Source organism: Fopius arisanus, unplaced genomic scaffold (assembly GCF_000806365.1).
Source record: "Fopius arisanus strain USDA-PBARC FA_bdor unplaced genomic scaffold, ASM80636v1 scaffold00026, whole genome shotgun sequence".
NCBI lineage: Eukaryota > Metazoa > Arthropoda > Insecta > Hymenoptera > Braconidae > Fopius > Fopius arisanus.
Genome location: NW_011887765.1, coordinates 26,392 through 49,945, shown reverse-complemented (window position 1 = coordinate 49,945; position 23,554 = coordinate 26,392). Strand labels below are relative to the sequence as shown.

Here is a 23,554-nt window from a genome sequence, read left to right as displayed (position 1 = left end):
AGAACATCTGTACTCCGCTCTTATTAAAAGCTTCAAAGATCGAGGTATTCCAATGGAGAACATCATTGGCTTTGGTTCAGACGGATGCAACGTGATGATGGGGGAGTTTAATTCAGTCGCAAGCAGGCTGAAACGTGATTTCCCAGGAATTATTATTTTCAAATGTTTATGTCACTCACTGCATTTGGCTGCCAGTTGTGCCTGTAAACAATTACCTCGTACAGTTGAAGACTTAGCTCGAAATGTCTATAATTTTTTTCATGCAAGTGCTAAGAGATTATCTGGATTCTCTCAATTTCAAGTTTTTACAGACTCTCCTGTTCATTCATTGTTGCACCCTTCTCAAACTCGTTGGTTATCACTGAGCGCAGTGGTGGAGAGAATGCTGGAGCAGTGGTCAGCGTTACAATTATATTTCACAGAGCACAGATTTGAGGAAAAGCTGGTGATAGCCGAGACTATTCATAATGCCTTACATGATCCTTTCAATAAGCTGTATTTCTTTTTTCTGAAATGGGTGCTACCACTCTTCTCACGAGTCAATCAATACTTCCAGTCAAGTAAAGTGGTCATAACAGACGTGCATGATAAAATGACAGAACTCTACAGAGAGCTTCTTTGCTCGTACATGAAGAGGAGTTACGTAGTTTCAACAGATTTGTCAAAAATAAATCCTGAGGAGAGTTCACACTTTCTCCCAAATTCGCAAATATATTTGGGTGTTCACGTGATGAATGAAATGCAAAAGAGAGTTTTCATTGAAGAGAAAGATTTGACGAAATTTTTCCATGACAGATGCAGAAATTTTTTAATTGCAGGATGTCTTGAAATCAAGAAACGTTATGATTTCGAGAACCCTGTCTTGAATAAAATTAGAGTTTTCAAGCCTCCTGCTACCTTATCCCAAACTCTCAGAGATACAGTACCTACTCTTGCTCCATTACTCTCATCGCTACCAAGGATTTGCAAAAATGCTGATTTTCAAGCCATTGACAATGAATGGCGTGGGTTGCCTTCACATTCATATATCGAAGAGCACAAACAGCGCCTTGCTGGATTGGAAACGGATGCGTTTTGGAGCGAGCTATCAACCGTGAAGAATGATGATGACGGAGGTGTTCATCTATTCCGTAATCTTTCTGCGGTTGTATTGCAAATCTTATCCCTCCCACATTCTAATGCCGATAGTGAACGTATTTTCTCCAAAGTTAATTTAATCAAAACCAAGGCAAGGAACAAATTGATTGTTAATACTATTAACGGCTTAGTTCTATCAAGTCAGAATGTGAAATCATCGGGAGGAAGCTCGAAATTCATGCCATCCCAAGACATGTTGTCCAGGATGAAAAGTTCAAATTTGTATGGAGATGATAAGAGAAATAAGGAGATGAAGGCTATTAGGCAGCAGCCTTGTACCTCTGCTTCCTTTGTAGTTGTTAATGAGAGTACAGACGGATCAGTTGGAAAACAGCAGCCGAGTGACGAGTCTGATGATGAGATAACGTTCGTCTGATTTTTATACTTTTGTTCATTTCATATCGACAGTTTATCAAATTTTATTTATTCTGTAAGTGATATGCCAAATTTTAGCCGTAGATATCCTATATTTAAGATAATAAACTATTCATAGAAGATGTGAAGACGATTTGGAAGGTCGTTATTTCAAATTTCGCACAGTTTAAGCGGTTTCTACCTTACCATTCCTTGATACCATAATTTCCCAGCATATACCATAATTTTTTGGAGGGGATACCAGAATCCAGTCTTTCCCGTCTGGCAACCCTGCTGTCAGAGGAAGAAGTTGATGGGGTGAATTTTATTTTCTGCGATATGAATGCTTTTGTTTTTTATGTTTTTTATTTGTTTAACTGAAATTTAGTCGACTGTAGAACGAGCGGAAGGGGGAAGCTACATCTTGTGGAATTTCGAATGGAAAAAATTATTCAATATATTGAAGATATACTCCTAATGAAATTATATTTTCATAATGAGCGCGTTGTCTAATCTGCAGCGTGCTTGGCTAGCACGCGGACGGCTAGGGTTTGATCCCGCCGTCATTTATTTTTTTTTTCAAAATAATTCCAATTTTTTTTTTTTGTTAATGGTTAATCAATCAAAATATCGTTTAAAAACTGAATATTTGAAAATCGAAAAGATATCCAGTGAAATTGAAAAATTCGACATTTTTGAAAACGTAATTAATTCGGCTTGAAAAATCCGTCTCTCCTCTCCTGATTAATATTAAAGAATGAAACAAGCTGAACTCGATTAGAAATTGTATTTACGTGTAAAGTTTTGAACAAGTAAAATGTTCCCGCCACTCGTGACATCAGCACAAATCCCCAGGAATATACCTGGGAATATCCCTAGGAAGTAAATAGCAAGTAACTAAATCCTGCACGACCTCTCTCCCTCGCTCTATCCTTGTGTCAAACTTCATCCCCGAAATTGGTGTGTTGCTCAGTGAAATATATCTTTGAGAAACATCTCTGTAGTAATATGATAATGAAGAACAACATGTTGCATAACAGATTTGGTGGTGGTGAATGAGTAGAATGGATGGAAAAGAGGGACAAGATGATCGGCAGAAAGGTGAGTCCATCCATTTAAATCCTGATCACTTGACGTTTCATTAGAGCTAATTGGTAATACATCGGATGCAGTTTCAATGAGAAAGAAAATGTACGCAGTGCATCATGCCACAGCTATGCTGAATCACATCGTCTTTCTTTCTTGTTGAATGACCTTGTCCATTTACTCATCCCAGCACTCCAACTCCATTCGTAGGCGATGTTGACGTGGTTTTAATCGTATCTTTGCAATCATCGGTATGAAATTGATAACGGGACTTTAAGTATTCAAATTGAAATGATCAATGTCTCAGTGTTGATCGGTTGGTCTAACGAATTATTTTTCTATTTCAGGTACTTACTCCGCGCTTTGGGGTTGGGACGATCCTCTAGCGATAAATTAAACTAATTTTGCCTAGTTTCTGATGAGATGGACATGAAGCCAAATCAGGAGAGCTGTAATAGAGTGTCAGAATCATTGGAAAATCATGCAAGCATGGTTCTCAGTAAATCATCATCAGATACTAATGAAAATGGCATCGCTGACAGTCTACAGTCGACTTCTGATGGATTTTCAGGGCTGAATCATTCAGGGAGTCACCGGGGCTCGGCTGAGCAATTATCTAAACAAATCGAGATATCTGGTATTCAAAATAGCGTCGAGGAGAGTGATAAAAGTTCATCGATAACATCAGAGAAACAATATCAGAATGGCAGACAGAGTTCATCCCCTCAAGACACTGATAACGATAGGAGCAGTGAATCAAATGACTCATCGAATAACGAAACAATGGATAAGCAATTTATGGAGGAATCACTAGATAATGTAGAGGTGTCTCCAAGTTACTCCCAGTCATTCTCATGTGTCAAAGAACCACTGCGTAAAAATATGATTAGGAAGAAGGAATTTTTGAAGAGCAATCGACAGTCCCATAGTTCAGAGAAATCCTCGAAACCATCTAGCAACCACAACAGCTTCTCCCTTGATGATGATTCGAATAATTCAGACGAGGCGTGTGGTACGAGTGATCATCAGCAGCAGATCAATGTAGATATCTCGGAGGAGGGGGCGGTTGGGGTTGTCAGGGACACTGACGTGTCCTCCCTCCACGCAATCGCCAGTTCCTCCAAAGATTCGTCAGTGGGACTACCTCAATCTGACACCGTTGACGGCGCAGCGAAAATTGATCTTCAAAAGCCCTTCAAACTGCCAAGCCTGGTGAACCTTTTTGAGGCAGCAGAGGCTGCCCAGAGGATCGAATTCGAGGGGAGTGCAGCAGCCCTGATTGAGGCGTCTAGCTCGAATCCTCGAGACTTAGAGGAAGATGATCTAGAGCCTCGTTCATCGTACAGTAGTGAGGGGAGTAATTCAGACACGGAGTCCCAAAGAATTAATGGAGGCCCTCGTAAGGATCCGTCTAGCAAGAAGCAACGAAATTTCAATGGAAATGGAGCACAGGTTGAGTACTACCAGTTGTGGAGGAGTACTGGAGGGGGGGAATCATCAACAGCATCACGACCCTTCGACAGTCTCTACCCAAATCCACCACCATTGCCCCCTCGAGCTGTCCATAAGCCTCTCCACCGAAGCAATGCCCTTCATTCTCACAAGCATCTGACCCCCTGTCGTCCAGAAGACTGCTTCGGTTTTGAAATAGTTGATGTGGACGAGGCAGCAGGCCTGAAACCTCGAACAGCTGTGACGAAGAGCATTGCTCTTCTCAGTTCACCACGAAGTCATAGGCCCTTGGTGAGACCTGGTGTCGCAGGGGCTAGTGCCAGTGCCAGTGCCAGTGCCAGTGCCAGTGCCAGTGGAACAGCAGTCTCGTCACAATCCGAGTGTCCACCGACTCCAACACATCGTCCAAAACCACTGAGGCCTTTGCCAATGTGCTCTTCAACAGCTAATTCATCTCTGACCAATGAGGAACCACTACCTCCATCCTGGGAGGCCAGGATCGACAGCCACGGACGAGTGTTCTACATCGATCACATTAATCGCACGACCACTTGGCAGAGGCCAGGACAGTCTTCGAGGAACACAGGATGTGAGATGAGAAGACAGCAGTTGGACAGAAGATACCAGAGTGTCAGGAGAACGATATCTCGACCTGATAATATTGATAGAATCGACAGAGAAGGTGAGAGCGGAGAACGCCCAAGGCCAACTGATCGAGAGAGACCGAGCGAATCAAATTCTGAGCCTTTTGATATATCGACTATTCCACCAGTTCTATTTCTCTCTCGGCCAGACTTTTTCAACGTTCTTCACACCAATTTGGATGCCATGGAGCTGTACAATCGAAATCCCAGCTTGAAACACATGATTAGTCGAATCCGCAGGGATCCACTGGTTTTCCCAAGGTACGAGCACAACAGGGACCTCGTAGCTCTGATTAATTTCTTCGCTGATGTGAGCAAAGAGCTGCCTCGGGGGTATGAATCAAAATTCGACAGAACTGGCAAGAGATTCTTCATAAGTCACGCCAGAAAAGCAACTTCATTCATCGATCCTAGATTACCAACCGAAGCAGCTCATCCCAGAACTCTTCTCGATGAAGCCCCCATTCCTCCACCGAGACCCCAGCAATCTGGTGTGACAACCACTCCAGATATACCTGTAGCATACAATGATAAAGTTGTTGCCTTTCTTCGCCAGCCGAATATTATGGATATTCTCAAGGAGCGGCATGCGGCACTCGGCCAAAATATTGCTCTCAGAGAAAAAGTCAATACGATACGAGTGGAAGGTGCCACTGCTCTCCAGCGATTGGGTCATGACGTGCCTCTGGCACTGCTCCTCAGTCTCTTCGAACAGGAAATAATGTCCTATGTTCCTGGAAATATTGGACGTTCGCCAATTGGCAGTCCGCATGCATCGCCTGGATTGACCAGAGCCTCTGCTCGTGCGCCTGCACCATACAGGAGAGATTTCGAGGCGAAACTCCGGACATTCTACAGAAAACTCGAGAGCAAAGGTTTTGGCCAAGGCCCTGGCAAACTCAAACTACATATTCGACGTGAGCATTTGCTAGAGGATGCCTTTACTAGGATTATGGCAGCTTCTAAAAAGGATCTACAGAAGGGAAAGCTTGTGGTGATATTCGATCATGAGGAGGGCTTGGATTACGGTGGACCCTCCAGGGAATTTTTCTTCCATCTCTCTCGAGAGCTGTTCAATCCTTACTACGGATTGTTCGAGTATTCTGCTAATGATACTTACACCGTTCAGGTCTCACCGATGTCGGCTTTTGTCGATAATTATCACGACTGGTTCAGATTTTCAGGCAGAGTCCTTGGATTAGCTCTTGTTCATCAGTATTTACTTGATGCATTCTTCACGAGACCCTTCTACAAGGCCCTTCTCCGGCTGCCAGCTAGCTTAAGTGATCTCGAGAGCCTCGACCAAGAGTTCCACCAGAGTCTTATGTGGATCAAGGAACGGGATATCAGCATTGAACCCTTGGAATTGACCTTTTCAGTCACTGAGGAACTCCTGGGTCGTGTCGCCGAGAGGGAATTGAAACCCGGTGGACGGAATATTGCGGTGACTGAGAAAAATAAAAAGGAGTATCTCGAGAGAGTCGTCAGGTGGAGATTAGAACGTGGAGTGTCTGAGCAGACTGAATCCCTGGTGAGGGGCTTCTACGAGGTCGTGGATCCTCGGTTGGTTTCAGTTTTTGATGCCAGGGAATTGGAACTTGTGATTGCTGGTGCTGCTGAGATTGATTTGAATGACTGGAGGGCCCACACTGAGTACAGGAGTGGATATCATGATGGACATCCTGTTGTCGAGTGGTTTTGGAGTAGCATAAGTCGATTCACCAATGAGCAGCGACTTAGGCTTTTGCAATTTGTAACTGGCACCTCCAGCATTCCCTACGAGGGATTCGCAGCGTTGAGGGGATCCACGGGACCAAGAAGATTCTGCATTGAGAAATGGGGAAGACCAAATAGTTTACCGAGGTTTGTATTCCCTTGGAGATCCACCAGGCCACTCCATGAAATTATCAATATATTTTAATTCCTTTTCTCTTCTAGGGCTCACACTTGTTTCAATCGATTGGACTTGCCGCCTTATCCAACCCCTGAAATTTTGTACGACAAATTGTTACTGGCGGTGGAGGAAACCAATACCTTTGGCATCGAGTAATTCAATTCACTTGCGCAATTTAACGAACAACTGAGAGAAATTCAAACGTCCATTTAACGCGTATACAGCAAACGTAAAATATTTAAAACGAAGTGATAATCGGAGTATCACTAGGATAATGACGAGAAGTTTTTAAGATAGTGTAAATTGTAAATAATCAGCAGGATCACCTGCTTTTTTTTTTATCTTCATTGCGTCACGAGTATTTTACAGTAATGGAGACAAGTACTTAATTTATTTTTTAACGCGGTGATGAGCGGCTATTTATTCGCACATATTATTTCTATTTATTGCGCACATATTTGATAGAATTTGCTAATCTGTAGGGATGAAAAACGGGTCGGCAAAGGTATACGGTTGCAATATCAACTCAAGTCGCATTATTTGCTCACAAAATGCATCGATGTTTTATGCAACTATTTATTAAGAAATATTATAATAGACAGTTTCAGGGAATCGTTATTTCGTATGCATTATATTATATATTATAATGATACCGGATAGTACATTCAAAGTCTGAAAATAATTGTTGAGGTACTCCAACGTGTTCCATCCGAATAATTTATGGTTCGCAGTTGAAACTACAACAACGAATTAATTAAGCTTCGTCGTGCTTAATTTTTCACTTTTTTCAAAATTCAAAGTGTAAAAATACCGAGAAATTTATCGACGACCGGATGAACTCATCGCTTTATCTTTTTTTTTGCCCAATAGCGATGACAGTATTTACATAGTTAATAGTGCCGAAGCACTTTGCTATTTATAACAAATACAAGTGACGAGACTCGTGCATTTAATCTCACGGTTTTTGTAGTTTTCTTTCAACGGCAATTGTAAAAGCGAATATAGAAGGCCAATTTACGTGTCAAGTGCAATTTTACGTTGATTATATCATTTAACCGATACAAATGAACTAAGAAATAATATTATAGACATTTTACACTCCATATTCAGTCCTAATCCTAGTCATTTACTTAATAGAAAGCATCCATAATATATATGTAAATTAGAGAGGAAGAATAATTGTTACACATTAATATGACACCTACATACTGTTCAAGTGTAAAATTTAAAAAATTCATCCTGTCTTGTTATTCAATGGTAAATAGAGATGAGAAAAACATGGTTTTTTTTTGTTATAAAAGTTTAAATGAAAACCAGAATCATTGGAAAGTCCCAATTAATACTTGAGTTTAATTTACAATTCAAATGGGTTGAGTGTCAGTCGGGGAATCGGAGCATGGAAATAAAAAACTCTGGGCTATTTTTACGGAGGCTGTAGCCAAACTCAAATGGACAGGATGTTTTTAATCGCCACGTCAGGAAGAAAGCGATGTTGACTCACTTGAGTATCTTTTCATTCTCAACCGAAATGCCACCAGAAGAATTTTCAGAACGTAAATTGGGACATGACTAAGTACACATGTGTCATACGCCTAGAGAAGATGAAGAGATTCGTAATGCAACGACTGGAGGGCATGTGCTATTGGTATCAACCCACATGCATGGAACCGGATGAGTGTAGGCTGTTAATCCATACGATATTTTACTTTAAAAAAAAATGAGAAAATTAGAGGAACTCCTGGGAATGAACTCGAGAATAATTTCCCATAAAATGGATTTTACCCTGTGAATGGGAGGACCTAGTGAATTAATAAGAAGTGTCAAGGCCACGAGGATTATCTCCGAAGAATTATCGGAGAGTATGTTGAGGATCTGGAAGCTAATCTCCTAGGAGCTGTTTCCAGGACACGACACCTTTTGATTTTAGAAAAATTTGGCTTTAATCAACGGAAATATATTAAATTCGATAATCAATGGGGGAATGATTTTTTTCCTCCATTTTTTTTAATATTCTGATATTTTATGACCTCAGTCGATGAATTTCTCCGAGGGAATTCCTTTTCATTTCAGGGAGATGCGGTGAGAAAAATTATTCAGCTCAAAAAAATTCCAAATTAGTGCATAAAATCTGAAAAATAATCAAGGGCATTTCAAGGTCACACATACCCTAATAACCATTAATAAAATCAAAATAACTGCAACGTTTACACCTGGAACTGGAACTGGAACTGGAAATAGATCTGGACCTGGAGCTGGAACTGGAAATGACTGCCCTGGAGAAATATAAACCTTCCAAAAAATCCATTGTCTTCACTCAATAATACCAATCCCTGAACAAGACTATTCTCTTGGGTCGGAATTTCGGCCCTGGTATCGCTGATTGTCATGGAAGTGCATCGCGTTGTCCAGGAAGTGCACTGGAGTGTGATAGACACCTCGAAAATAAAGTTGATCCTTATCCAGTCTTTGTTGGTCGTGTAATTTTCGTTGAAACCGTCAAGCGCAAGTGCAAGTAAAGTATGTACTCCCCCTATCCCCCACCAGATCAGAACAGTTGCTCGTGGCGATTGGTAATGGTGAGAATCGACTGTCGGCCATCTTGCTGTTGAATACGGGCCGTGGTCTGACAGTAGAGTAACTTTTGTTCATGCCTCCGTTTATTTGAATAGTCCCCTTGCCTATGATATTTGAAAATCAATCAGCGAGTCACGAGGACGAGGTTCTTCCTGGTACGTCGTGCTATTTGTCATTTGTTCATCAAATTGTTCACTGTTGAGTAAGGAAAAAAAATGGATACACCGAGGGAACGTGAGATCGCCGCTGAGGACAGCATCAAGGTGGTCTGTAGATTTCGGCCACTCAATGACTCCGAGGAAAAGGCTGGCTCAAAATTTGTCGTTAAATTTCCATCCGGAGGTGATGAAAATTGCATCTCCATCGGGGTAAGCTATTCTTCGATATTGATAATTGAGGTTCATTTCATCATATCGTGATATGGGTTATTATTCGCATGGGTACGCGACGGCGCACAGCTGACAGTTCGGCGGAGTCTACTCCGTTTTTTTTTTTTATCGAATACTCATTACTGTCATTACTATGATTAAGATAAAAAACTAATGAAGAATCCTTCATTCATCCACATGCCACATTATATCATGCCATGATAGTGATGATTATGATTCTGTAGATACTCTAGATGCGAGTGAGTCATTTCTCATCTGACTCGGGGAGAATAAATGTTCAATTGATTTCAGGGAAAAGTTTATTTATTCGACAAAGTATTCAAACCAAATGCAACGCAAGACAAAGTGTACAATGAAGCTGCTAAATCAATTGTTACGGACGTGTTGGCGGGTTACAACGGTACAATATTCGCCTATGGACAGACGTCTTCAGGTAATGATTATATTTGATTATTTATTGCTGTCAACACCTGGAGATGAGGACTAATTGAGCCATGAAATATTAACAGGTAAAACGCACACAATGGAGGGCGTCATTGGTGATCCGAATAAACAGGGTATCATTCCCAGAATTGTCAATGATATATTTAATCACATTTACGGAATGGAGGAGAATCTTGAGTTTCATATAAAAGTATCGTACTTCGAGATTTACATGGACAAGATTAGAGATCTACTTGACGTATCCAAAGTGAACTTGAGTGTTCACGAAGACAAGAATCGAGTACCATTCGTTAAAGGTGCAACTGAGCGTTTCGTATCTAGTCCAGAGGAAGTATTTGAAGTTATTGAGGAGGGAAAGTCAAATCGACATATAGCTGTTACGAATATGAATGAACACAGCTCTCGTTCGCATTCAGTTTTTCTCATCAACGTCAAGCAGGAGAACCTAGAGAATCAAAAGAAATTGTCGGGTAAGCTGTACCTCGTGGATTTAGCTGGGTCTGAGAAGGTCTCCAAGACTGGTGCTGAAGGAACTGTTCTGGATGAGGCTAAGAATATTAATAAGTCATTGTCCGCCCTTGGTAACGTCATCTCAGCCCTTGCCGATGGCAATAAGACACACATACCCTATCGTGATTCCAAGCTGACGAGAATTCTTCAAGAATCACTCGGTGGTAACGCGAGAACAACAATTATTATCTGCTGTTCGCCAGCGAGTTTTAACGAATCCGAGACAAAATCCACCCTGGACTTTGGTAAACGTGCGAAGACAATCAAGAATGTTGTCTGCGTTAATGAGGAGTTGACGGCTGAGGAGTGGAAGAGACGTTACGAGCGTGAGAAGGAGAAGGCTGCGAGGCTGAAGGGTAAAGTCGAGAAGTTGGAGTACGAGTTGTCTCGCTGGAGGCAGGGGGAGACGGTCAAACCCGAGGAGCAGGTTAATCTCGTTGAGGGACCCGATGTCATTACACCAATTCCGATTGAAGGGAAGGTCGAGGGCAAGGTACCTGATGGTCCTATTCCAGCTGTCCCTGGTGGTGGCCTCATGGCTGGTTCATTGTCCAATGAGGAGCGACAGAAACTCGAGGAGGAGAGGGAGCGATTATTCCAGCAGCTGGATGACAAGGACGAGGAGATCAACCAGCAGAGCCAGTATCTTGAGAAGCTCAAGGAGCAGCTCGAGGAGCAGGAGGAACTCATTGCCAGTGCTCGAAGGGATTATGAGCAGCTCCAGCAGGAGATGAGCACTATCAATCAGGAAACTGAGAGTGCTAAGGAGGAGGTCAAGGAGGTGCTGCAGGCTCTCGAGGAATTGGCTGTTAATTACGATCAGAAGTCGCAGGAGGTAGAGATGAAGAATAAGGAACACGAGGCACTCACTGAGGAACTCCTAGCTAAACAGACCGCTCTCAATTCCACGAGCTCTGAGTTACAGCAGTTGAGGGACATGTCCACTCATCAGCGTAAACGAAGTGCTGAGATGCTGAATAATCTGCTGAAGGATCTTGGGGAGATTGGAGTTGCTATTGGGGGAGATGAGAACCTCAGCAAAGTAAGTTATCTTCAAAATCCCTTTTTTTTCCATTTTTTAAATAACCAATTGATGAGTATTACTAATTACTGAGTAATCATTGTCTTTGATAATTCATTTTTTTTCTGCTCTTCAGTGTCAGATCACGCCGGATTCGAACGGCAAACTCGAGGAGGAATTCACGGTGGCAAGATTATACATTAGCAAAATGAAGTCAGAAGTTAAGAATTTGGTGCAGCGTTGTCAGGGATTAGAAACGTTCCAAGTTGATTGTAACAAGAAGGTATTGTTTGCGTTGATCTGAGGTAAATTTTCTAATGCGGCGTTCACTGAGTTGAATTCGTGTTTTCAGATATCAGAGTATGAGAAAGAACTGGGTGAGTGTCGTTTATTGATCTCCCAGCACGAGGCACGTATGCAGACTCTGACAGAATCAATCAAGGAGGCCGACGCGAGGAAGCGTCAGCTCGAGGAAGATGTCGATGCAATGCGGGAAGAGTGCGCTAAATTAAAGGCCGCTGAGCAAGTGCAGGCTGTCAGTAACAAGGAGAAAGCAGAGGAGAAAGAGGCAGCGACGAAGATGCGAATGGCTCTGGAAGAGCAGATGGACCAGCTGCGTGACGCTCACCAGCGACAGGTGGCAGCCCTCAGGGATGAAATATCAGAGAAGCAGGAGATGATAAGTGAACTCAAGGATCTCAACCAGAAATTCACACTGGCCCACCAGCAGATGCAGGCTGATTACGAACGACTGAAGCAAGAGGAGGCTGAGAAGTCCCTCAAGCTCCAGGATTTGATAATGATGAATGAGCGTCGTGAACAAGCGAGGAAGGATCTCAAGGGATTGGAGGACACCGTTGCCAAAGAACTCCAGACACTGCACAATCTGCGCAAACTATTTGTCCAGGATCTCCAGGTGCGAATGAAGAAGACTGCTAATGCTGAGGATAATGAGGACGATGGTGGCTCGTTGGCCCAGAAGCAGAAGATATCATTCCTCGAGAATAATCTTGATCAGCTGACCAAGGTTCACAAGCAACTTGTCAGGGACAATGCTGATCTGCGGTGCGAGCTGCCCAAACTTGAGAAAAGGCTGAGGGCAACTGTTGAGCGTGTCAAAGCACTCGAGACTGCACTGCGTGATGCCAAAGAGGGTGCAATGAGAGATCGTAAACGTTACCAGTATGAAGTTGATAGGATTAAGGAGGCTGTCAGGCAAAAGAACTTGTCACGACGTGGCCCCAGCGCCCAAATTGCCAAGCCAATTCGTGCTGGACAGCATCATGGTGGTGGAGGACTCAATGTTATTAGGACTGGAAATCGAGGTAATTGAATAATTCACTCTTATTTAATATCCCCCAGGTGATTTTACGCTATTATTTTCACTTTTTCTTTTCTTACTTTTTGTTTTTCCTCAATAGATGTGGAATCTCCTCGGTCGTGAGCGTAACCCGAAAAAATTCTTCACTTTTACAGAGAACGAACGCAAGAATGCATTCGCCGATGAGAAAAAAAGGATTCCAGAGATGGACATTATTTACAATTCTTACACATAAACCATTACGGTAAAACAAAAAAACATATATGAATAAGGGTTATACAAGTACTACTATTCGCAACGAGCACTATCCGTTTTCTTTTATTTAACAGAGCAAAACTTAAAGAAAAAAAAAATGAGAAAAAAAAACGAAAAAATAATAAGCATGTGCTTAGTACTGGCTAAGATTAGATATCATTAAGTTTACTATGTAATACTGCATGTCTTATCGATTTGTAAATAGTTGATTTTTATAAATTATTTAATTTAAAGGAGATGAAATAATACATGCGCGATAAGTGTAGATCATTAGCGACAACATCGATCGATTTCATACTGTGTGGATATTGCAATTCATGATCGAAACGACGCATTACGTTCAGAACGCTTTCTAATTATGCACTGACTTCTATCATTGATTAACAATGATTCATTACTAAATGAGAATTCAATGTCCTATGCACAGATGAGAAGAATCATGTTCTCATTATGCATTTTGTTGCTGGACCTGATTATGAAAATAAAATACCGATTGATTAAGATGATTAAGATGAGGTAAATAATAGATCCTGGCCTAGACATTTGCCAGAATTCAAATCATGAGATTGAAATGCAATAGTAAATCACGTGCAGTTGAATGCGATTGGACATGCAGTTGCTGAATTGTGAGAATGACTGTGGCTTATGTGTATTCTAAATCGCAAAAGATGTTTATTAAAGGAGAAATATTCTTTTGCTTATCGATGATCTATTGGGTGATTGGTATTGCTCCATGAAGACGATTTCGATGCGGCGAATCAATTGGGAGGACTCGCTTAATATTTGTTAAGCGTTAAAGTCTCTCTGTTGTGATTTTTGGATTCTGAAATTGAAATTGTCTTCCCTCGGGCATTTATTCTCCTATGATATGTCAGTTTTTATTTATTTACTGGCTTATATCATCAAATTTCTATGATTCAAGGAAAATAAATAATCTCAACGTCCCGCTCGAATATTTATTTATATAATAATATTTTGTATCAAATGTTAGGGGTCCACACAATAGGAGTTGAAATTGAAAAAAAAAAGACGTCCCTATCAACTCTCTCTCGCCTCCATCTTCAACCCATCAGAGATTAATTAATCGAATCGCTTTTTGTTGCAATATCGTACTGTATTTTTTTAGAATTGTACCAAGATTATAAATTATTTGGGGAGTCTGGTGATAACCCTTCTTGTCAATTCTGGTGCAACGATTGCAATGACAATTTTTATTTGAATATTCTCACAACTGCGGAGCTTGAAAAGGAGAATGATTAAAAGTGCTTTAGTTGTTTAAAAAAATTGGCTGCTGTATTTATATTATTTGTAATAACGAGCCACACGTACTTGACGTTTCTGAGGATAACGTAATATGTTATGATCATTGGCAAAAGATTTATAAAGAAATCTAGGAAACGAGCCTGGAATGCTCGACAGGCGAGCTTGCAATTCTAGGTAGGAACAAATATTGTATTGATTCTGCAGACTATTTTATTATGTCTGCATTGATTAATAATTTGAATTTTTTTTTTCATGACGACTTGGCTCTGTTATTTCTACATCCTCAATTGATTGAGTGAATTCCCGTGGAATTCATTCGCAATGGGACATTTCCTCTGGCTTTCCATTTTTACGATGCAGTGATAATGCATCTGTACATATATATAAATATTCAACATTTTTATCAGAAAGGAAAAACATCAACGCACCATGAAATCCCGAATGAAAAACGAATAGTCGCACAGTTCTCCGGATGTCAGTCCAGTCGTCATACAATTAATTTAATCGCATTTTCAATAGAAAATGAAGTGAATAAAATATTTTGCATCAAAGGGAGCGCCGGTGCATTTAGATTAATTTAAAGAATTTTATTTATTAAAATCTTCATTACCAGAAAGGCATTATTAATCATTTACTCTGTGTCTCATCGAAGTGCACCTCAGATAAGAGAATGAGAAAATTATTGCAAAAAATCCATAGGCATAATCAGGTTGCATTTTGGGCATGAACAATGCACCGAGTACAGCACATTGTAGGGCCGATAATTATGTGGGAAATTGTGAAGAGAGGAAATATATGAGATCTCGTCGGCGCGACGGCATCGACAATTTTTCAGAGAAATAAATGAAAAATTTGAGAAGAACTCTGGAACGAATAGATTATTTTTCATAACACTATTAAATCAGAGATGCATCCTATATTATTATACAAATAGCGGAGAGACCGTATGATTAATTAACGATGACTGTTTCTAATTCCTCGTCTTAGCGACGGCTTTGGAACGAATAATTCATTTCATACGATCTGAACGTCTGAAATTATCGACACAATGTAGATATTGTCTGTGTTCTTATCACAATAAAGCAGTATGTACTGATTGTCCCCAAAATTTTCGCTTGATTAATTCATAATTATACTAATTGCGTCTTTCTCCATGACGACAGTCGCAATTCTTTTTTTTTCAATGAAAATTCGAGGAATTTAATCATCACAAAAATATGAAGTCCTTCCTATTCGATCCCTGCGATGTATTAAATTGTGACAGATGCTTTCAACTCTCGGATTTAAATTTGCTGAAGAGCAAAGTCTTTCCTGACACTAGGAAGAATGACACGTTGAAGATCACCGAGCCGAGATATTGCTCCAAAGTTTTGCATGGAAATTGGTTCGAGGATCGTGCAGTAATTAAATCATTACCGGATAATTGGGGGAGTTCTTACAATGATCTCTTCAGACCGTACAGCAAGGAGAACCTGGAGATTGCCCTGGAGAACCGTGAGTCAGCGAAGAAGTTGAAAAACCGGAGTAAAGTAATGCGGGATCTATATTATTTTACAACAATTTATATTACAACATTTGCATTGCAAATTATTGGGCTTTGAATAGGGAGTGGGTCACGACGAACTCCTGGGGCATCATGGAGATGCCTATCACAACAATTTTTCCACTGTATACGATTTGAGCTATCGGGTTCTTCCAAAGGGGCTCAAGGGACCGCCTGAGCGCAATTATAATGCGAGGTAGTGCTCCTGTCTTTAAACTTTTCCTTTTAATTTTTTCTTTTAATTTTTATGTAATTGTTATTTTGTATTGATGCAATTATGGTTTTGAGGAAATTGACGTACTTGCCTGAGAACGATTTGGCGAATAATTACGGCAATCAGTACGGATATGGGTACAAAGAGTATATTCAACGACGGGATGCCGAACTCATTGAGGAAGCTACGGATATTCCTCGGAGTCATTATCAGTGCGACTTCACCAGGAAGGAAATACCGAAGATTAAAAGGTAAAAAGTAGGGGAGTGCGGGCTAATCTGGACCGGTTTTTTATTTGTATATAAAATTATGAGCCCTTTGTTGAAAATTATTGAATAATTATTTTTAAAGAATTTTAATTGATAGTCTAATAAATAAATTGCTAACTGATTAATTTATATATTTGTGATTATTTAGATGTGAAAAAATATAGAAAATTAAGGATGGAATAATTATTTATGGTATATTACCCCAGCATTTTCAAAATTAACTTGATTTTTTTTTAAGGTACCCTCTGAAACGCGCGGATATGAACAGACCAGATTTACGTCACTTAGATATCGATTTAGATACGAAATGGGGCCGTCAATTTACCCAGGGGTATCACAAATTCCATGTCCTCCAGCAGAAGATCATGGGTCTGTAAAATTGAGAAACACGTTCTTAATAAAAAGAAAAACTTTATTGATGACACGAGCCATTTCAATTAAGTAATGCACCCATTGGGGCACGCAAAACAAAATGTCGATGTTTGTACAATTTATAACAAAATTCATGATACAGGTTAATAATTATTTTACACAATGATGTCTTCATTGAAGATTTCCTAGCGGCGTAGAAAATTTTTTAAAAAAAGGTGTAATGTAACAAAAGTCGATTATCATTAATAGGCGGAAGCTCTGCAGTACTGATCTCGAGATACAATTTGTTTTTAAATATTAAGGTTTTGAGAATTGAGAAAATAAGTGTTAAAAAATGTCTCATCTACCCGTACCCGCTTATCCTAGTGAACACACATGAAGAAAATTACAGTTATCACAAGTTTTCGAGTGTATCCATCAATATCTCTCAAAATGAATAATCCCATTGAGATTTACTCAATCAGGAATTATTCAGAATTTTCTATATATACATTATCCCATTTATGATAAATAACAATAGTTTGGCAGTGTTCACAACTTGAACACATTGAGGATCAAAATAAAAAAAATATCTATTGGCAATTTCTATCGAGAATTCATAAACTAGAATAATTGCAATTTTTTGAGACAAGTTTTCAGCGAATATCTCGCTATTGAAGGGACATACCGATATTTTTGACGGGAAATTTTTTCTAGGGAAAGGTGAGTGCTACAAAAAAGGTAATTACGAAGATATCAATATTTTCCTTCAATCGAGAGATATTTGGAAAAAACTCATCTTAAGAAAATGAGCATATGCTAGTTTACCAATTCACTACTGATTTGTTATATCAACAAGTCTATTCCGGAAATATTGTTCAATCAGCGAAGTAAAATGGTACAGAAGACGATGACGTTGAAGACGAGAGAGCCGCAGACAAGTACAGGTAACCACGACGGATTGGTTAAAACAGTGGTGGGATGATTGATGCAAATTGGTGGTTCAGACTGCTGCATCATCACTGGGCTGGGTTTTATGCACTGATCATTCACGTGATGACTGTGGCAGAGGGTTCGTTGAGATATCTGTCCACAGGATGTACTTGACATGAGACTCGGTGATGGACTGATGCAGATGGGAATCTCCTGGCCCATAACTCTGTAAGGTGATGATGTGTACTGGCAGAATGAATTTATTGGGCTGATATTGTTAGGGTAATTGCAGCAGAGAGTCGTGTCAGACATGACGGAGTATCTGTCCACGTCGTTTACAACTGAAGGCTCCCTTGATGGAGGAAAATTGGAGCCTGTGGAGCCAAATCCTGAGCTCTGGCTTGAAGAACGAGACAGCGTCGGCCTGTCCATCCCCAGTTGCCAATATCCTCCTGCCACCCACGAATTCTGTGTCACTGATTTTAATTTTGGTGGTGACAGAACGAATTTTTTTAATGTTTGAGAATTTTTTTTGAATAAATCTGGACTCGTCGTGCCGTACGTTCGAGTTTCGAAGACTTTGGAATTTCTCGAGCTGATTTTATCGTCCCTTTCGTTCAGGGAGAGGCTGCTCAGTGTTCGCAGGCTGTCGTTTAGGGATGTCTTCTTGTGATGGGACCCATAGTCTTTCCAGAGAGGAGTGTTGAAGGCTTCGGGGCGACTGTCCAACCTAGCGAAACCGAGTTGACTGTTGCAGACCTTGAAATTCGGAGCCAGCACTGGCTTGATTGGTGCTGGATTCTCAAGGGGCGACGGAGATGTCAACAAATGTGTGATATTAACTGGTGATTTTCTCTCTTGCAACTCTGTTTCCTCATCCAGGTAAGTATCGAGCTCGTCTCTCGAAGAATTCCTGGATGAATTTAGGTCTGACGACGAAGTGTCCATTTTTTTGAATGATAAATTTGGACCAGATGATGGTGGACTAGTGGATGTTGCATTGACAAATCCCAGAATAGTGGAAAGAAACGTGATAACTTGGTGTCCAGTAATATACTCTAACGTAAACCAGTGACTCCTCAATTTCAATCGCACTAATTGCTCCCCACAGAATGGCATGAGTGTACAAACTCCCAGCCAGATTAAAACTAATAACAAGTGATGGCTACTTCTGAAATTGAACTTTCTCGTGGCAGTGAAAAATTGTAACAAAGCACCGACCATTGGTAGGACCTGTGACGTGGGGAATCCTATAATTATTGAACTTAATACTATTAAAATAATTCTACAAAGTTTTTCCAACTTTTCTGAATTGTTAACAATGAGGCTTATGGGCCTCTGTTTAAAAAGCAGCATCTTGTACTGCGTTAGCCACACAGATTGCTTCCGTAAAACACTCTTAACGAGTGAATTACATCGCCTGCAGAGTGGGTACTGCTTCTCAAGTGATTTTCTACAGCTTTTCATTTCTTTCTTACTCAATCTCAGTGGATCAAGCAGTCGCATTTGGTAGAGTTTCAGCTCCTCATTCCGATTGCAATTTCTGCAGAGTGTCTCTGCATTGTGATTATAGGGCTTTTCTGGTCTGCAGGAAGCTGAATAAATACTCAGATCATTCAATGACCTGTGCCGCTGCTCGGGAATGTCGTAATTGTAATCTCCATCCTCGGAGAAGCCGTTGAATTGCTGACACGATGGACACTGCCACCAGTCTATTTCCGACCTCCAGATTTTGGTATTGACGTTGCAAAACCAGCAATTAGCCTCCACTGGCCATCGTTTCCTAGACGAACAATCGAACAATTTTACCCATTAGTTTTTAAACTTCACGAATGATTACTCCAGTCATCGATCATCTTACCGTAATTTATTTATTATTATAACTAGAGCTGTTGCAGTAGCTAGTGTTGTCGCCACGATGGATGCATAATTAAATAGCAAATTCTCTTGCATCTTCATTTTAAAAAAAAACTTATTAAAATATACATGCGGCAATTTTCGCCTCGAGAGTTTTACGTGATTTATTATTTAACAGAGTTTATTGAGAAATCACTGAGAATCATCTCCCGCGTTTTCGTGGAGCAAATCCTAACCAAACTTGATCACCAATTTCAAATCACGTGAACACATTAATAGTACACCAGGATTAAGCACTCAGAATTCACTAGAATAAATTATTATCGGCTGCACACATCCGGAGAAGTTAACATTCATTGTTTTTGACGTTATCAATGAAATTATTGTTCTTTTACGGCGATTGTGGAGATACACCTCACGTGCCGATGGCAATGGCTGAGAAAACCCAAGCCGCCGGGCTAATAAATCGTGCGCTGCAATCGCGCGCAGGTGCAGTTTGAATGTCAGCGGGAATAGTATATTGTGCCTCTAGGGAGTAAAGTATTTTCTGAGGAAATGTGAGTTTATAATCACATGAGCCAGAAAATACTTTATTTCCGTGAGGCACACGATATTTTATTCTCGTAGGGACTGGAAAGTACTAATTCTCCCCTCGAATAAAATAACTTGCGTTCAAGAATCAATTGTCTTCTTCCGAAAATTATTTATTTTGTTCGTATTCATGTTTTGGATAATTTGAAACCCTCAAAAGTGTCAAAAAAGGAAAAATTGATAATAAAAATAATAATAATGATAATAATTATTATTTCACCTCTTGCTCTGGGGCTCGATCTACTTTTTGGAGAGGAAAATTACTTTTTTCGAAAATAAAACTTTTGCGTCAGTCATTGATTGCAAAAATGGAGATATGAAAATTAAAAAAAATGGAGAATGAAGGGTGAAATGCCTATTGAACTCGTCACCTTTCCTAGAATTCTTTCTAACGCGTAAAATAATCGTCGAGTTGATCGATCGCAGAAGGAGTTTGCGTACTGGTGAACACCCACGCATCATCGGCAAATTGTCAATTTTTCATGCAGCCGATGCCTGGGATACAACATTGCATCCCAGACGTAATCAGTATCATCGGTAAATAACCAGGAGTATCAATTCAAAAGGTAAAACCGTAAACAACTCTTCAATATTCAAAGTATCAAAGACCCAAAAATGCTGTGACAGTAGTGACACGTGCAGAAGACAGCTGTTGACTTTGAATAATTGATAAATCCATTGATAAAAAGTTCCAGGCGAAATGCCGTCCGTCAGGAGAATGATCCTGGGGCACGTGATGTCTGGGATGTGCTCCAAGATGAATCGTACAAAGCGGTTGGATGGAGACTCCCTGGAGACGCCACTGAAGAGATGTCTAACAACATTTGACATGACTCTGTTGGGTGAGTTGAAGAATTTCAATGAAAAAATTAAAAAAATGATTTAAATTATCCCTGTGGTGATTCGATGCTCCAGGTGTTGGACACATGGTCGGCGCTGGGATATACGTTCTCACCGGGAGTGTAGCTCACGACATAGCGGGTCCTGGAGTAATCCTGAGTTTTCTGCTGGCTGGTCTTGCCTCTCTCCTAGCAGCATTTTGTTACGCTGAATTTGGTGCACGTGTTCCAAGAGCAGGTAGTGCCTACGTCTACACCTACGTATCCGTCGGTGAATTCTGGGCATTCGTCATCGGCTGGAACATCATCCTGGAGCACATGATTGGAGCAGCTTCAGTGGCAAGAGCCTGGAGTGGCTACGTCGACTCATTATCCGGTGGAGTTCTAAGTAATTGGACACGAGGAGTTTTTTCAGGTTTAGAAATGGGTGAACCTCTGGCTCGTATACCCGATCCTCTAGCTGCAGCTCTCTGTCTAGTTTACGCACTTCTCCTGGGATGCGGTGTGAAGGCCTCAGCTAGACTCAACTCTGCCCTCACACTCGTGAATCTAGCAGTGATTGTTCTGGTGATTGGCCTGGGATTTCGATACGCTAAATTGGATAATTGGGTCAACCCAGATCACGGTGGATTTCTTCCCTTTGGCTTCACTGGAGTTCTGGCTGGTGCTGCAAGCTGTTTTTACGCATTCGTAGGTTTTGATTCAATTGCTAGCTCTGGGGAAGAGGCACGAGAGCCCAGTCAGAGCATTCCTCGAGCAACAGCTCTGTCAATGGCTATTGTCACCCTAGGATACGTAACTCTCAGTGGAATGCTCACCCTCATCGTTCCCTATGGTGATATCAATCCAAGTGCTGCATTGCCAGAGGCTTTCTCTGCTAATGGTGTCACCTGGGCTAAATACGTTATCAGTATCGGTGCACTTTGTGGCATGACGACAACTCTCTTTGGATCCCTGTTCTCTCTACCCAGGATCATGTATGCCATGGCCAGTGATGGCCTTCTCTTCTCATTTCTCGCTCGGGTCAACGAGAGAACTCAAATTCCATTGATCACTCTAGCTATTAGTGGAATCCTCAGTGCGATAATTGCATTATTGTTCGATCTTCGGCATTTAGTTGAGTTCATGTCCATCGGTACATTCCTGGCGTACACCATCGTCTCAGCTAGTGTTATTGTTCTTCGTTATCGCCCATATCAATCACTCGACGGACTCCCCCAGAACTTGAGGTCCAAAAATAAGACCAGCGAATTAGAATCACCGGGGAGTGATAGCTCGGCAACCAGTAGCAGCATCGCAGGATCATCATCACCTGATCAGTCTGAGGTAATATTAATACGAGGTAATCCAATTGTTCAGTGAAATCCTATGAATTGACGTCCACTAGTCAATTCTGTAAATTTCAGCTGCTGGAGAGCGAGAGTTTGAATCCTGTCGGTCGTCTGAAGAAGCGATACATTTGGATGACAAACATCATCGGCAACTGGGAGCCTGGAACAGCAGTTGTGGCAGCTGTCATTATTTACACTGGAGGATGTGCATGCATCTGCATCCTAACAGTTATGCAAATGGAGACTGTGTGGGACGACATCCTCTACGTCTACATGCTGTTAGTGACAGTCGCCAGTCTTCTGGTGATCAGAGCACACGAGCAATCACCCCCGGTTAACGATAAATTCCGGGTGCCTCTCGTACCCTGGATACCTGCTCTGAGTATTTTTACGAATGTTCTGCTCGTCAGCCACTTGCATATCTTGACTTGGTTTCGATTTCTCATCTGGATGTTCATTGGTAAATTTATATCTCAATAGAATTCCGATTGATAGAATAATTGATTTATAATTGATTTATAATTGATTTATAATTGATTTATAATGGATTTATAATTAATTTATAATTAATTTTTTTCCCAGGAATGTTCATCTACTTCCTGTACGGCATTCATCATAGCACCGAGGCATCCGGTCCCAACTCCTATTCCGTTCTGATGACAACACTGGAGGCAGAACAGGCACAGGCTCGCAATAAATGGAATTCTGGTCTTAAATTCAAGGCCGCACGCTCACAATCTCAACGAAATCCGGATAAACAGCCAATTTTAACTAGTGACTCGTACAATCGTTGATTTTAATTCACCGTATGAGTTTGCATTGTCAATTTGTTAATTTCAGGTATTAAGAATCAAATCCCTTTCATAATTTTCGTTGAACAGACGAAAAAGACTGCATTCATCATGTTCATCGTATTTGATGTGTCATCCAGTCGCTGAGCGTACAATGGATATTAGATTTTGTATATTTTTCTCTGGAGAAAATGAATTATTAGCTAATGAAAAATGTTGATCTCTTAATATTTTATGTTAGACGACAGGCCTATAGATTAGATTGAGATCTAGCCATCGCTATCTCGATCTATCATTGATGTTGTAAAAATTGTGAAAATACATCTAATTTGATCAATGTTGTCATTTTAATTGGTAATCCATCACTCGAATAATTTATGGATGTCAATCTGTCTCAACTGATTCATGACACCGACAATAAATATCCCATAAAGATTAGGTCGAACTGGCGAACAACTTGCAGTGTAATTTCCACTCGCTAGAACATCATG

General features: G+C 40.7%; 5 protein-coding genes and 1 long non-coding RNA gene across 8 annotated transcripts; 4 read left to right on the top strand and 2 right to left on the bottom strand.

Annotated features, from left to right (window-relative positions):
* Positions 1 to 2,400: 2,400 nt before the first annotated feature.
* On the top strand, positions 2,401 to 7,846 carry Hecw (Hecw ubiquitin protein ligase). 2 transcript variants are annotated; one of them, XM_011302019.1, is made up of 4 exons: positions 2,401 to 2,592; positions 2,664 to 2,828; positions 2,925 to 6,536; positions 6,612 to 7,846. In XM_011302019.1, exons 3-4 carry the CDS (start codon positions 3,001 to 3,003, stop codon positions 6,721 to 6,723), a joined length of 3,648 nt encoding a protein of 1,215 aa, XP_011300321.1. In that variant the 5' UTR covers positions 2,401 to 2,592; positions 2,664 to 2,828; positions 2,925 to 3,000; the 3' UTR covers positions 6,724 to 7,846. The 2 variants fall into 2 exon arrangements, with proteins under 2 accessions (XP_011300321.1, XP_011300319.1); XM_011302017.1 differs by lacking the exon at positions 2,664 to 2,828.
* Positions 7,538 to 8,860, bottom strand: LOC105264859 (uncharacterized). Its single transcript, XR_892020.1, has 2 exons — positions 8,595 to 8,860; positions 7,538 to 8,481 (listed from the first exon to the last, which is right to left on the bottom strand). It is a non-coding gene; the product is annotated as an uncharacterized lncRNA (long non-coding RNA).
* Positions 8,861 to 9,154: 294 nt separating this feature from the next.
* Positions 9,155 to 14,283, top strand: Khc (kinesin heavy chain). 2 transcript variants are annotated; one of them, XM_011302015.1, is made up of 6 exons: positions 9,155 to 9,509; positions 9,822 to 9,963; positions 10,040 to 11,526; positions 11,642 to 11,788; positions 11,858 to 12,830; positions 12,982 to 14,283. In XM_011302015.1, the coding sequence occupies exons 1-6, from the start codon at positions 9,357 to 9,359 to the stop codon at positions 13,059 to 13,061; spliced, it is 2,982 nt and encodes a 993-aa protein (XP_011300317.1). In that variant the 5' UTR covers positions 9,155 to 9,356; the 3' UTR covers positions 13,062 to 14,283. The 2 variants fall into 2 exon arrangements, with proteins under 2 accessions (XP_011300317.1, XP_011300318.1); XM_011302016.1 differs by having other exon boundaries at positions 9,156 to 9,509; positions 12,927 to 14,283.
* Positions 14,284 to 14,695: 412 nt separating this feature from the next.
* LOC105264855 (uncharacterized) lies at positions 14,696 to 16,768 on the top strand. The gene is made up of 4 exons (XM_011302013.1): positions 14,696 to 15,873; positions 15,950 to 16,083; positions 16,176 to 16,352; positions 16,609 to 16,768. The coding sequence occupies exons 1-4, from the start codon at positions 15,562 to 15,564 to the stop codon at positions 16,745 to 16,747; spliced, it is 762 nt and encodes a 253-aa protein (XP_011300315.1). The 5' UTR covers positions 14,696 to 15,561; the 3' UTR covers positions 16,748 to 16,768.
* Positions 16,765 to 19,938, bottom strand: LOC105264856 (uncharacterized). The gene is made up of 2 exons (XM_011302014.1): positions 19,516 to 19,938; positions 16,765 to 19,437 (listed from the first exon to the last, which is right to left on the bottom strand). Exons 1-2 carry the CDS (start codon positions 19,611 to 19,613, stop codon positions 17,604 to 17,606), a joined length of 1,932 nt encoding a protein of 643 aa, XP_011300316.1. The 5' UTR covers positions 19,614 to 19,938; the 3' UTR covers positions 16,765 to 17,603.
* A 522-nt stretch (positions 19,939 to 20,460) lies between these two features.
* LOC105264854 (cationic amino acid transporter 4) lies at positions 20,461 to 23,400 on the top strand. Its single transcript, XM_011302012.1, has 5 exons — positions 20,461 to 20,668; positions 20,792 to 20,944; positions 21,018 to 22,267; positions 22,348 to 22,732; positions 22,855 to 23,400. The coding sequence occupies exons 2-5, from the start codon at positions 20,803 to 20,805 to the stop codon at positions 23,064 to 23,066; spliced, it is 1,989 nt and encodes a 662-aa protein (XP_011300314.1). The 5' UTR covers positions 20,461 to 20,668; positions 20,792 to 20,802; the 3' UTR covers positions 23,067 to 23,400.
* Positions 23,401 to 23,554: the final 154 nt, after the last annotated feature.

Bases quoted from the DNA above. Each gene is read 5' to 3' on its own strand.
- LOC105264854 (XM_011302012.1), top strand. From the start codon at position 20,803: ATGCCGTCCGTCAGGAGAATGATCCTGGGGCACGTGATGTCTGGGATG. The intron at 20,945-21,017 runs GTGAGTTGAAGA...TCGATGCTCCAG, and splicing joins ATTTGACATGACTCTGTTGG to GTGTTGGACACATGGTCGGC. The intron at 22,733-22,854 runs GTAAATTTATAT...TTTTTTTCCCAG, and splicing joins TCTCATCTGGATGTTCATTG to GAATGTTCATCTACTTCCTG.
- Hecw (XM_011302017.1), top strand. From the start codon at position 3,001: ATGGACATGAAGCCAAATCAGGAGAGCTGTAATAGAGTGTCAGAATCA. The intron at 6,537-6,611 runs GTTTGTATTCCC...TTTCTCTTCTAG, and splicing joins AGACCAAATAGTTTACCGAG to GGCTCACACTTGTTTCAATC.
- LOC105264855 (XM_011302013.1), top strand. From the start codon at position 15,562: ATGAAGTCCTTCCTATTCGATCCCTGCGATGTATTAAATTGTGACAGA. The intron at 15,874-15,949 runs GTAATGCGGGAT...GGCTTTGAATAG, and splicing joins AGTTGAAAAACCGGAGTAAA to GGAGTGGGTCACGACGAACT. The intron at 16,353-16,608 runs GTAAAAAGTAGG...TTTTTTTTTAAG, and splicing joins GAAATACCGAAGATTAAAAG to GTACCCTCTGAAACGCGCGG.
- Khc (XM_011302015.1), top strand. From the start codon at position 9,357: ATGGATACACCGAGGGAACGTGAGATCGCCGCTGAGGACAGCATCAAG. The intron at 11,527-11,641 runs GTAAGTTATCTT...TCTGCTCTTCAG, and splicing joins GAGATGAGAACCTCAGCAAA to TGTCAGATCACGCCGGATTC. The intron at 12,831-12,981 runs GTAATTGAATAA...TCACTTTTACAG, and splicing joins TATTAGGACTGGAAATCGAG to AGAACGAACGCAAGAATGCA.
- LOC105264856 (XM_011302014.1), bottom strand. From the start codon at position 19,613: ATGAAGATGCAAGAGAATTTGCTATTTAATTATGCATCCATCGTGGCG. The intron at 19,438-19,515 runs GTAAGATGATCG...TTGTTCGTCTAG, and splicing joins ATAATAATAAATAAATTACG to GAAACGATGGCCAGTGGAGG.